This window comes from Diabrotica virgifera, chromosome 1, assembly GCF_917563875.1.
Source record: "Diabrotica virgifera virgifera chromosome 1, PGI_DIABVI_V3a".
In the NCBI taxonomy this organism is placed as follows: Eukaryota; Metazoa; Arthropoda; class Insecta; order Coleoptera; family Chrysomelidae; genus Diabrotica; species Diabrotica virgifera.
The window spans coordinates 245024987-245038537 of NC_065443.1; the positions used below are offsets into that span (position 1 = coordinate 245024987).

The 13551-nt window shown below is 32.5% G+C and overlaps 1 protein-coding gene across 1 annotated transcript; it reads left to right on the forward strand.

The window, feature by feature from the left end:
• Positions 1–10504: 10504 nt before the first annotated feature.
• LOC126893246 (uncharacterized) lies at positions 10505–11372 on the forward strand. Its single transcript, XM_050663232.1, has one exon. It carries the CDS (start codon positions 10524–10526, stop codon positions 11370–11372), a length of 849 nt encoding a protein of 282 aa, XP_050519189.1. The 5' UTR covers positions 10505–10523.
• The last annotated feature ends 2179 nt before the right edge of the window (positions 11373–13551 follow it).

The window sequence follows — 13551 nt, forward strand, 5'->3', positions numbered from 1 at the left end:
ACGAATTATGAAAATAGGAGAGGACAACAGCAATACCGAAGAGGATACCATAACAAATACGACAGAGGAAGAAGAAATAACTTCGGACAACGGAACGAAGGAGAAGAAACAGGAAACCAACGGAATTATTCCAACAGAGGATATAGACAATTCAACAACCAAACGTACAGAGGAAACCAGAGAGGAGGACGAAACAGAAACGTAAGGCTACTTGAGTTAGAAGACAGCCAAGAGGAACCAGAAAACCAGCAGTTGGGGTTTTGAATGAACGAAACAAGGAAAGTACACAGTCAGAAGTGGAATATAATATTTACAACTTCGACTTAAACCTAACGAATTTTGTACAAATGAAAACAGGAATCCTAGAAAACACAAATACCTTTATCATAGACACATGAGCTGATATTTCAATACTGAAATGTTCACAGGATTTTATGAAGGAACATGTGAAACCAAACACAAAAGCGAAAATAAAAGGAGTAACTAAAGGAGAATTACAAACAATGGGAGAAGTTGAAACAACACTAGAAGTAAAAGGATCTCGATTTGAGCATATCTTTCAATTAGTGGAACCTAGCTTTCCTATTCCAACCGACGGAATCATTGGGAGAGACTTTATTTCAAATTTTCAATGCATACTAGACTATGCTAACCTTAAAATGCACATTAAAGAGGACAACGATGGTTACATTAGTACAAACATTTTGGATAATATAGATAATGACACGATAATAATACCGCCTAGATGTGAAATTTACAGAATCGTAAAAATTTTTCAAACGCTGAAGAACGACAGGATAGTGGAACAACAAGAAATACAACCAGGAATATTCATAGCGAGAGCAATTATTTCAAGTAATAATCCGTACATCAAAATTTTGAACACAACCTACGAAACAGTAAAAGTAGAGACAAACGAAATCAAAACATTAGACATTAAATTATTCAACATATATAGACTGATCAACGACAGCAAGGATAGGAAAAAGGAATTACGGGAATCATTGAAGTTAGACATTCCAGAATACATACGCGATAAGTTAGTATCTTTATGTGAAGATTATTCAGATATATTCGCCCTAAGGCATGACATGCTAACATGTAACAACTTCTACGAGCAGAAACTGAGAGTTAAAGACCAAACTCCGGTATACATTAAAAACTATAGGACACCTCATGCACAAACAGAGGAATTAAACCGGCAAGTGCAAAAACTGAGAGACCAAGGAATAATAGAACCGTCTACATCAGAATACAACAGCCCAGTAGTACTGGTACCGAAAAAGGCGATAGATGGAAATAAAGCATGGAGATTATGCATAGATTTTAGACAACTGAACAAGAAAATAGTCACAGACAAATTTCCTTTACCAAGGATAGACTCGATACTAGATCAACTAGGAAGAGCAAAATGGTTTTCAGTTATAGACTTAATGTCAGGTTTTCACCAGATACCATTAGAAAAATCATCGAGAAAATACACATCGTTTAGCACAGAAAATGGAGCATTTCAATTTACCAGATTACCTTTTGGATCAAATGTAAGCCCAAATAGCTTTTCAAGGATGATGTCAATAGCATTTTCGGGATTAACACCAGACAAAGCATTTCTTTACATGGACGATATAGTAGTGATAGGAATATCTGAAAAACATCACCTAGACAACCTGAAAAAGACATTTGAGACATGTAGAAAATTCAATTTGAAACTTAACCCAGGAAAATGTCAATTTTTTAGAAGAGAAGTAACATATTTAGGACATGATTTTTCTCAGGAAGGAGTATCACCGGACAAAGCGAAATATGCAACGATTGAACAATATCCGACACCTAAGACAGCGGAAGAAACAAAAAGATTCGTAGCATTTTGTAACTATTATAGACGTTTTATTAAAAATTTTGCTGAAATATGCAGACCACTCAACAGATTATCAAGAAAAGGAGTAGACTTTTTTTGGTCAGAAGAATGTGAAAAAGCATTCAATAAGCTTAAATCATCTCTGATGAAGCCACCGATCCTAAAATATCCAGATTTCAATAAACAATTCATCCTAACAACAGACACATCCAACGAGAGTTGTTCAGCAATTTTAAGTCAAGATTATAACGGAATAGACCTACCTATAGCATACGCATCAAGAAGTTTTAATAAAGGAGAATGTAATAAACCTATAATCGTTAAGGAATTACTAGCGATTCATTGGGGAATTAATCATTTCAAATGTTATTTATATGGAGCACCAACATTTTTAGTAAAAACGGATCATAAACCACTAACACATTTATTCGCAATGAAAGAACCAACTTCGAAACTTACAAGAATCAGATTAGATTTAGAGGAATACGAGTTCGAAATAGAATACATAACAGGGAAAAATAACTATGCAGATAGTCTTTCAAGAATAACATTACATCAACTAAAGAACCTATACATAGACAATACCCATATATTAGCTATAACACGAGCTCAAGCAAGAGAAAATAAGAAGGAAGCAAGGCAAACGAAGGCAGAAAGTGAACTCGAACTACAGCCAGAAGCCCCCAGACAGTGAGAAAGGTACTAAATAATTTAGAGGCGCATAGACTACCAATTTTGCCTTTTGGAGCAGAACTAATCTCACCAAGGCTGAGCATTAGGGTCAAAAACAAAATAAAGTGCAGCAAGAGCATAGCCACAGGATTCAATCATTTCGATTTAAACCAAATGTTGGCACAGCTTGATAAGCTGGCGGTAGAGAATGCAGTACGTAAAGTAAAAATATACGTAAACGCTATTATTTTTAAAGTGTGCACAATTGAGGAGTTTATTAAACAAGGAAACAAAATATTAAAGAATGTTGAAATATACATATGTGAAGTACCAGAAACAATAGAAGAAGACAAAGAAAAACACAGGCTAATAGAAGAATATCACAATCATCCGATGTTTGGAGGACACGTAGGAAATAACAGACTAATAAAGAAGCTAAAAGCAAGATTTAGATGGAAAAATTTGGAAAAAGACGTAAGAAAATACGTTAAACAATGTCATAAATGTCAAATTAACAAACCGAATAGAACACATGTCAAAGAAGACGTGATATCGGACACTTCTTCGAAACCAGAGGACACAGAGTACATAGACACGATAGGTCAATTCACTAGAAGCAATGAAAGCAAGGAAGACAAAAAAGAGCGGCAAGAAGAAAATAAGCCCAAAACAACATCACAACACTTTAAAATAGGAGACCTAGTCCTGGTAAAAAGGGAAGAGAATGAGAATGAAATAAGTTTGATAGTCATAGTCTTTATGTAGGCCCTTTCACAATAACAGAGGTAAATAATGTTAATTGTAAGATCAGATCGGAAAACAATAAAATCAAGGAAATACATAAGAATAGATTATATGCTTACAATCCGAGAACACCGTGAGTGACAAGTGAAACGGGAACAGTCTAGATAACGAACATTTTCACTTTTATTTTTTTGTATCTAGTTAGTATTTATAGGAAAAATGTATATATTGTACTTCGTAAAACGCAGCAAGTAATTAGTGGTACTATTAGAAAAATTTTCTTCCTTTTCCGTAGTCAGAAAATTTTCGGGGGAAGGGGAAGATGAATTGGGATACACAGCATCTCAGTAAACATCATATTAAAAATAAACCTTTTAATAATTAAATGCCCGTGGTAATGGTTGTTTTAATAAATACGATTAACCTAGTTTTTGCATCGATGCATGCTAGTATTTGATACAAGGTCGAGTTGCAATAATATTCAGTGGGTGTTTATTAACAGTCAGCACTTTGAATCACGGTCACCTCGGCTTACCAAAACAGTAAATAAACAATAACCGACTTTAATTATATTTTTACGAAAATAGATAAATGAATTAGCAGTTGAGATTCGACGGGGTAACATCGAATTCAAGTAAATAATATACCACCAGTTACTTTCTGTGATATATTTAACGTGTAAATAAATGTCTTAACAACGAACTATATTTACTACATCAACCCTCATAGTCGGGGTAACCACCCCTAAGTATCCAGGGTGGCTCAGAAGGCGGGAGCCACCATAAGTGAACAAATGAATTGTTGAAAAATGGTGAAGCGGCAACAACGGATTAACTGACAAAATTAATTAGCAATATTATAAAATACAATTAAATACCAGAAAAATCGAGGACAAGTGTACTGCTCTTATATTCAAAAAGAGTGATAAGACACAACGAGAAAACTATCAATTTGCTAAAAACTACCCTGAAACTTACAAATTTCGCAAGAACGAATAAATCAGCTCATAAGTTTAGCAGATAACGTTAATATGTTTTTAAATTCACTGTATTCTTTGACTGATGTCCACCATCCCATTAATTTAAACTATTTATTAATATTAGAAAACAATGAGTTAGTATACCGACTATTCTATAAACATATTTTAAATATGAAACTTAAATTGTAATTGTAAAAGATAGAGTTAGCATTTCTTGTAAATTGTTATATATTAAAAGAGAAGGAAAAAATATTAAAAAACGTATAGAAAAAATAATTTAAAAAAAAATAATAGAAAAAAATAGTAATTAAAAAATATAATAAAAAAAAATGAATAAAAATGAATGACGAACTTGGACAGTCCATAGTAAAAAGCTTTCGAATTAAGTAGAGGGCTGAAGAAGAACTCAGAGAAGAGGGCTAAAGAGAACTCTTTTGCTGTGGAACTCTGAGAACATCATTTAGAAAAAAAAATACAAAAAAATATATTATAAAAAATTATTAAAAAGATAATAAGAAAATAATTATTTATTAGTAGAATTGATTATTAGAGATTAATATTAGTATTAGTTTTAGGATAAGATATGAAAAAATGACTAATAAAATAAAAAAGAGTAAAATTGGCAAATGGATTTAGTGTCCGCAGTCATATAAAACCAAATAAACAACCAGTTTAGCAGATGAGCAACAAAGTTTCCGTACAGGAAGGTCGTGTGCAGATGCAATATTCGTCATAAAGCAGAGTACGGAGAAAGCATTAGAATAACTAAAACAGTAGAATATCTAAAATAATAGACCTGCATTCCTATGTTAGATCGAGTTGAAGAAGGCATTTGACAGGGCGAGACCTAAGGATGTAATATATCTCTTGTATAATTAAGAAATATCTCTCGACATTATGAAACAATTCAAAACATTTAGCAAAACAATAAGATGAAACAAAGACAAAAAACTCGAAGAAGTATCACAAAGTGGGCCTAGCCGTCACTAAGTAAGTAGTATTTCTTTGTTATATTTTATAGTGTTGTTTGTATTATTATCGATTTACTTAATTATATACGTTTACATCTAGAAAATGTTTAATTGTTTTTCCATAGCACACTACTTTTCCTTAACTTCGTTCACCGGGAACAGTAACAGTTATGTTTAAAATTTACACATTTCTTAAGATATCTCGAAATAGAAAAAAGGTACTGACATGTGGATTTCGGTATTCTGTTGCTAATTTGGTCTAATTTTGTAATACAGGATTAAAAATGCATACTTGTATTTAATATTTTCCAAAGAAAACTAGATTTCCGAAAATAATTAAATAACGCCTCCTAGCTGGCATATTACTTATTAGTCTATTTCAGAAATAAGACAATTACATTGACGAAAAAGAGCTTTTTTCAACAAGGCCAAGTAGGAAAAATTCGATTTAGCAGAGCCGGACTTACAGCCATTTTTTCATAACAAGGTTCCCACTCACCTCCACCTCTTATTTGCAGAGGTAGACTTAAATTTGTGATATCAAATATGCGCAGGATTTTATGAGGAATACGATGATGGGATTTATAGTGTCCTTTCATTGGGCAAATTTTGTAAAATTTTGATTTTTTAATTTTTAATATTCAATTACGCCCTCTAGCGTTGGACCTACAATTATAAAAATAATTTCCAGGCTTTTCTAGAGGCAACTTTTGTTTAATATATAAATATTTTTTTCTCAAAGCTGTACTATAAACGGTTCCTGAGATATGGCCTAGGGCCATTCTTATTGGGACACCCGGTACAATGTACAGGGTATAAACGAGTGGACACTCAATAAAAAAAGACTGGAATAATCAGATCAGTAGAATGGCGGACACAAATGTTGAAATATCAAGGAACAAATCACCACGTGGTAGAAGAATTGGCCGATCGCGCAAGATATGGAATACCGATTTTCCATACAGGTAACAACCCGCCAATGAACAAGCAAAATTGCTTATATAAATGTAGAAGAAGGAGAAATTAACCAAGTTACCCAATATATTTTAAGGAGTCATCTCACCGTTATCCAGAGCCTATTTTACTTCAAATCAGGCCCGAGACACTACACAATTTTCGGGCCCATAAATATAATTTAATAATAACAATAACTTTTTTAAATGTATTAATTATTTAATAGAAATATAATTGCACAAGAAAATAAAATTTATATTTAAACAATTAAATATTGTTTAAGGGGATAGGCGCAAACTTTCGGCTTCAATGTTATTTAAATTTATTCGTTTTTTTCGAAGCCTGAGAAAACTAATAAGTATTTTTTTAAAATTTAAACGAAGAATGAAACATTACGTTACTACTAAGGGCCAAAAGTCCCTGAAATCTTCGATAATGTTTATTTTAATAAGTTACAGTGGTGAAAAAAAGAGAAACTTGAGTGTGATTTTTAATTTAACTATGTATCTTATTCAAAAGAAACTTTTTATTTATTTTAAGGGGCATTCGTTCCTCGATAATAATGTAGTCTTTCATTCTGCGTCTAAATTTTTTTAAAATATTTATTAGTTTTTTGAGGATTCGAAAAAATGAATGCATTTAAAGAGCATTGAAGCCGAAGGTTTGCGCCTATCCACTTAATTATAACTCTTATGATTATCATTTATCATTGGCTGTTCGTAAAATGAAAGAATTTTGAAAATTTGTTTTGTTATTGTAATAAACATGTTTTGTTTGGTGATCTTTCCGGGCCCCATCCAAATACGGATCCGAGGCAGGTGCCTCACGGGCTTAGTGGTAAAATAGGCCCTGACGCTACCCAAGTTACTTTATTAAACTGGCAGTGGTCGCTATATGAGACTCTCTCACGGTTTCAGAAAATTGCGCACAACTTTTTTTCTGGGAAATTATACGCGCTGTAGTTTCTTCTAGTCTCCTAACTATCCTCCGTCGAAAATGTAATAGACCCGTCCGCTCAGATAGTGACTCAGTTTACTTAGTATCACCATATTGTTGAGTCAGTGCGCTTCATGTGAGAGATTCTCTCATCAAGCGACCACCGGCGTCACCAACTGTGTTTAAAAATTAATTTTATTTTTCCCCTTAAAACCTAAAATAATATCCTTTTATGATGTAATAAAAGGCTCTGTGGATGTGGTCGATGATATGAAAATCCTATATTCTGTTTCACGGGTTAGTTGTAGATAGTCACTTATCATATATATTTTTCAATGGTGAATATTGGCGGCATCAATAGTCACATTTTATACAAAGATAATAATAATAAAACAGAAAAACGTCGTGTCTTTTTAAAGAAAATGGCTTTATCGTTGATGAAACCTCACCTTTTTTGTAAAATTTCGTAAAGAAAGGCAAAAGTTGGATATGTGAGAGAAAATCTCACGCGCGACCACTCGCGTAACAACCAACCTAGCGACCAATGCCGGGTTAATAATATCTTCTTCTGGTAGCACTATAACCCGGGGTGGGTCTTGGCTGACTGCACAACTCGCCTCCATCTCGAACGGTCGTCCATGATAGTTGGATCAGCCCGATTGTTCTTAGATCTGACCATATATTCAGAGGTGTAACCAGGATGATCCTAAGGGGGGGGGTTACGTCTACTTGAAGGTCTCTGGGGTTATGGAATAATAATAGTGTTAAGCGTATAGAGCTCAAAGTACATCCAAAAGGGGGGGGTTAAAACCCCCAAAACTACCCCCTGGTTACGCCTATGCATATATTGTCTCTCCATCGCATTCTTGGACGTCTTCAGGGCCTTCTTCCTGTGGGGGCTTCCTCCCAGATCAGTTTGGCAAGGCGGTTATTAGGGACTCTTACAGTACTCTTCAATTTCTTTTTGGAGGCCATATTACTGAGTGGAATACGAAAGAAAGGTATGATTTATAACAACAGAAGCCAGGTCCTGGCCTTCGCAGACGATGTAGTATTAATGGCAAGAGCTAAAAGGGAACTGCTGAGGATTTTCAAACTCTTTGAAGTGAAGGCTAAGCAATATGGACTGATAATTAATAAGCAAAAAAATGAATGAGGCAGACCCCAATGAAGACATAGAACTGAAGACCTCTACAAAAAACGATAGTAAAGGGGAATTGCTTAATCTATTGCTTCAAAAAGGCGACGGATTTGGAGTCTCTAGGAGTAAGCTAGTCTCTAGGAGTCTCTCTAGGAGTAAAGGGGAAGAAAGCTAAGAAAATAGGAAGCATATTTCGAGACGAAGGAAGGCAGTCGGAGCCCTACACAAACTACTAAGAGGAAAAAACATCTCCAAAGAGACAAAATTGAGACTATGCCAAACAGTGATCCAGACCACAGTTCTTAACAGAATCTAGACATAAGATGTGAACAAAAATCAAGACAATATGTTGAACGTCTGGGAGCGCAGTGGTCTAAGGAAGATATTCGGGAGAACAAAAGACGATTAAGACGTTTGTAGGACACGAATAAATAGAGAGATCAGAAAACTGTACCGGAAACGAGAAAATAGCCAGATCGTTAGAAAAAAAGAGAGATGGATATGGTCATCGTGCGAGAATTCCTGACGGAAGGTGGGCACGAATTAGCTGTTGATAGAGTAAGAAAGAAAGAGTACAGGACGACCACGGAAAAAGTGGATAGAAGCGTTATAGGAAGACCTTGAAACAATTGAGATAATATTTTGGAGAACTGCGACCATAGACAGAAGAAAATTGAGAAAAACAGTGGAAAAATTCCAAGCTATGGGCCTTTAAGGCCCGTTGAGCTGTACACTGTTAAATAATTTTTATGGGGAGAATTTGAAAATAATTTTATGTCAACGACCACGAGACCGTAGATTTCCATTGCCCTGTATATGGTTAAATTTTGTAAATAAAATAATTTAGCCGTAAGAAATATTTCGTGGAAGAGTAGAATTTTAGTGGTAAAGTTTCTACGGGTTTCCTAGAAAGAAGCGATGGTAAACATTTTTGTTTAGTTTAGAATAGAGTGTTTTTTAGATTGCAAATAAAAATAATTTTAATATCTCCTAGAAATTTACAAGAAAGAAATTTTGTATACAATACTATTATTTCTTAAGAAAAGAAGGTAGGGATATGATGGGTGGAGAATGCCTGTCGTTGGCTATGAGAGAGATGGAAGGAGAATAGGGTGGTGAGTTTAAAATTGGAGAGAAAAAGGAATTCATTGTGTAATTACCATCCAAAGCAATCAGTCCAGTTTGAAAGTAGTGTATTTGTGCAAAGTGTGTTAATTTGGTGACCGTGAAAGCAGATTCGTGTGAGACGAAAACGAGATCAAGTCGAGAAGTACAAACTCCTTGTGTCCGAAAAGATTCAAGTTTCTGTCAGTAACGAGTAGCAGTATTATATAAATTTTGCACCAGGATACCTAGCTGAGGGAAAAAATATTTGGATTCTAAAGATTGATATTGTTTTTATCGAGTCCGAAATTTTAATTTGAGGAGAGAATTCGAACGAGTGCTGTTTTTTTTAAACGGTTTGAAGGAGAAGGACAGTTTGCAGAATCCGAGGAGCACGTTGTGGGAGAATTAAAGACAACACAATCCAGCAGAAGAAATAAGGACGTATGCAAAGGTTAGTCAGATTATTTGTGAAAAGAAAGAGTTGTTTTGTATTACATACTATATTTGTTTTGTTTTTTAAAGCCACGTCAACTTAATAGTATTACAACATAAATTATTCATTGGTAAATTCTTAGAAAATATTAGTAATCTATTTAAAAAGTGGAAATTAAAAGTTGTTTTCTTTTAATAATAATAAGAACAATCTACTGATTCAATTGAATGAATTTGGTTTACAAAAGAAGATAATAGAATTAAAGGTTTTTTTATGATTAGAAAAGAAATTTTACAATAGAATAAAGTTGAGCATAAATTTGAATTTTTTATATTTATGGTATAGTATATAAATAAATAGTAGATATAAAATTTTTATGAGTTTTGAGTATATTTATTTTCCCTGTTTTGTCCTGGATAAAGCAAGCAACGAGAAATACTAGAAGCCACAAAATAAAGGTAATACATGCAATCAATTAGCACTAAGAATATGTTATTTATTGAAAAATTTGCAATCATGCAATCAATTAGCACTAAGAATATGTTATTTATTGAAAAATTTTATTAAACTTCTGTTTTGTTTGATAATTAGCAATTAAAATAATTAATTAATTAATCTAATTAATAAGAGGTATCCTAATCTCATAACAAGGAGAACATACAGAGCATAATAATATATATAAATTGAAGTTACCCAATATACACTGTAAACTGTAAATATTAAATATAATGGGAGAAAACGAAAACAACATAACAATTCATGAAGTAATATCAGAAATTAGAAAAAATAGAACAGAGATAAAAAATGCAATAGAGGCTCTGGAAAGTAGATTATTAATACAGATTGCAGACTTGAAAAAGAAAAATAATACGTTAGAACAAGAAAATCAAATATTAAAGAAAGAAATTGAACAAATAAAAATAAACAGCAACGAAAATAGTATTGTAGTCTTTGGACTACACACATCTGTAAACAAACTAACCATTCAAGATATTTGTTTGCGCATATTTTCCCTAGTAGAAGTTGAAATTAAACCATCTGCTATCAATAATTATTATACTTTGGGAAATAAATACAACAGCCCATTAAAAATAGATCTAGTAAACCATTGGATGAGAAGAGATATCCTAAAGAACTGTTTTAAATTAAAAGAAAAAAAGGGTATTTCCATTGCACCGGTGTTAACAAAGAAACAACAACAAGAATCCAAAATACTGCGACAAAATTTATTCCTAGCAAAACAGCAGAATAAAGAAAACAGCTACATAAAAAACGGCAAACTCTACGTAAATAATCAGCCCTATACCATTGAAGACTTAATTGACGCTGAAGAAGTAAGCACTGATAGACTTTCAAATAGTGCTCCATCAACACCAAAACTAGAGACAGACACCCGTGTAGAAAACAACCCACTACCAGGAAATACCGAAAAGCCGAAATTTAAACCAGAAGAGAAGAGTGACCTAAATACAACACCATCATCTTCAAAAAATACCAGCAAGCCCAATACTCGCTTTCAAGACAATAAAAAGAGAAATAACTCCACTTCCACTTCTCATAGCATAATTAAAAAGTAAACTAGTTTGCTTAATTCACATATCCAGTGAGACTATATTTTAATATATTCGAGATTTATTTATATACCATATTTTATTTTAGATTTACAGATTATTATTTTAGATTACTGTAATTTAGATTTACTTATAAATTGCAATTTCTGTCATTGAGAAACAGGAGAAAAAGTGAAGCTTATTAATTAATTATTTCTTTCTAATATTTTTTCCTCACTCTTTTGAATTATTTTATATTTGTATCGTATTATAACATATTTCATATAAGGAATATTTTGTTGTATATATTATGGATACATACATTAGGGACATTAATCACATACCTTTTGAAACAAAAGAAATTAATAACTTATCAAATTTAAAAATTTACTTACAAAATGATGATCAACATTTTAAAATTTTACACCAAAATATAAGGAGCATTTACAGGAATTTTAATGAATTTGAAATTTTGATAAAACAATTGATTGCAACTTTGACTGTATCGTGTTACCGGAAGCATTTCGTATTGGCGACGTTGGTTTTCATAATCTTGAAGGGTACGAAATAATTTACAACCAAGGAAATATTAATAAAAATGATGGAACAGTACTATACTTCAAAAACTATCTTGACCACTGTACAAAAATTATAGAAGTAGGGGAACATAAAGTAATACAAATGCTGGTAACATGTAATAATAACAAAAAAATACTAATCACTGCTCTTTACCGACCACCTTCAACGAATGTAGAACATTTCGTGTCTCACCTACAGGAATATCTAGAACACACAAAATCATGTCATGCGGACTGTCATATTCTGGTTGGAGATATTAATATAAACATATTAGAAAATAATGATAATGCTAATGACTACTTAAATACTCTCTCTGAATACAACTTTAATTCTTTAATAAATAAACCAACAAGACTAAATAACTGTCTGGATCACGTATTTGTAAAATTTAAATCCAAAGATCCAATAAACGATTGCAAGGCAGCTGTTCTAGATACAAATATTACAGATCATAAGACAACTGTAGTCACTGTGCCACTAAATATTATAAATAATCTACCCAACAGAAAGAAAGAAATATTAAATTACAACAACTTAAAATTGGACATTAAAGATTTTGATTGTACTGAATATTATAACTTAAAAGATATTAATGATTTAACGGAATACTTAATAAAGATATTAACGTCTTATATAAATAAACATACTGACACCATTAAAATAAAACGTTATAATTTTAAAAGAAAAAAATGGATTACAGCAGGATTAGTAAACTCCATCAATAAAAAAAATAAACTATACAAACAACATATAAATATGCCAGGTAACAAAGAGATAAAGGAAACTTATATCAGATACCGTAAACACTTGAATATAGTTATTAAAGCTGCAAAGAAAGATTATTTCAGACAAGAAATTATTAAAAATAATAAATGTTCCAAAAATCTGTGGAAAATAGTTAATAACTGTAATAACGAACAAAATAATACCAAAAAGTTCAAAGAAATAGTTATTGAAAATAACCAATCTCTTACGAACATTGATGAGATAGTTGAAGAATTTAATGATTATTTTTCCACAGTCGGAGAAAAATACGCGCAAAAAATAATAAAACCTTTATCTCAACCTCCAAAAAGATGTACTACATTGAATTCCTTCTTTTTAGCAGATGTTAATGAAAATGACATTAAAATTATAATAAACTCACTGAAATCCAACAAAGCGCCAGGAATGGATAACATAAAATCAGAAGTATTAAAAGAACTGGGGCATATTTTAACTCGCCCCATTACACATTTAGTAAATAGCATTTTTGCTGTAGGAAAATGGCCCGAACAGTTAAAGCAAACCGTAGTTGTCCCCATACACAAGAAAGGTGATCCTAAATTAACAAAAAACTATAGACCAATTTCCATAATTAGTTCACTTTGTAAGATTTTAGAAAAAGCTTTAAAGACCCAGCTAGTAAAATACCTAGAAAAATTCAAATTAATATCAAACAAACAGTATGGTTTCAGAGAAGGGTTCTCCACGGAAAATGCCATATCATATCTATCAAATAAAATATATAACTTAGTTGATAACAACATACCAACGGCTTGTGTATTCCTAGACTTGGCAAAGGCTTTTGATACAGTAAGTCACACACAATTACTAGATACTCTGATAGGCACAGGTATAAGAGGGA

Bases quoted from the DNA above. Each gene is read 5' to 3' on its own strand.
- LOC126893246 (XM_050663232.1), top strand. From the start codon at position 10,524: ATGGGAGAAAACGAAAACAACATAACAATTCATGAAGTAATATCAGAA.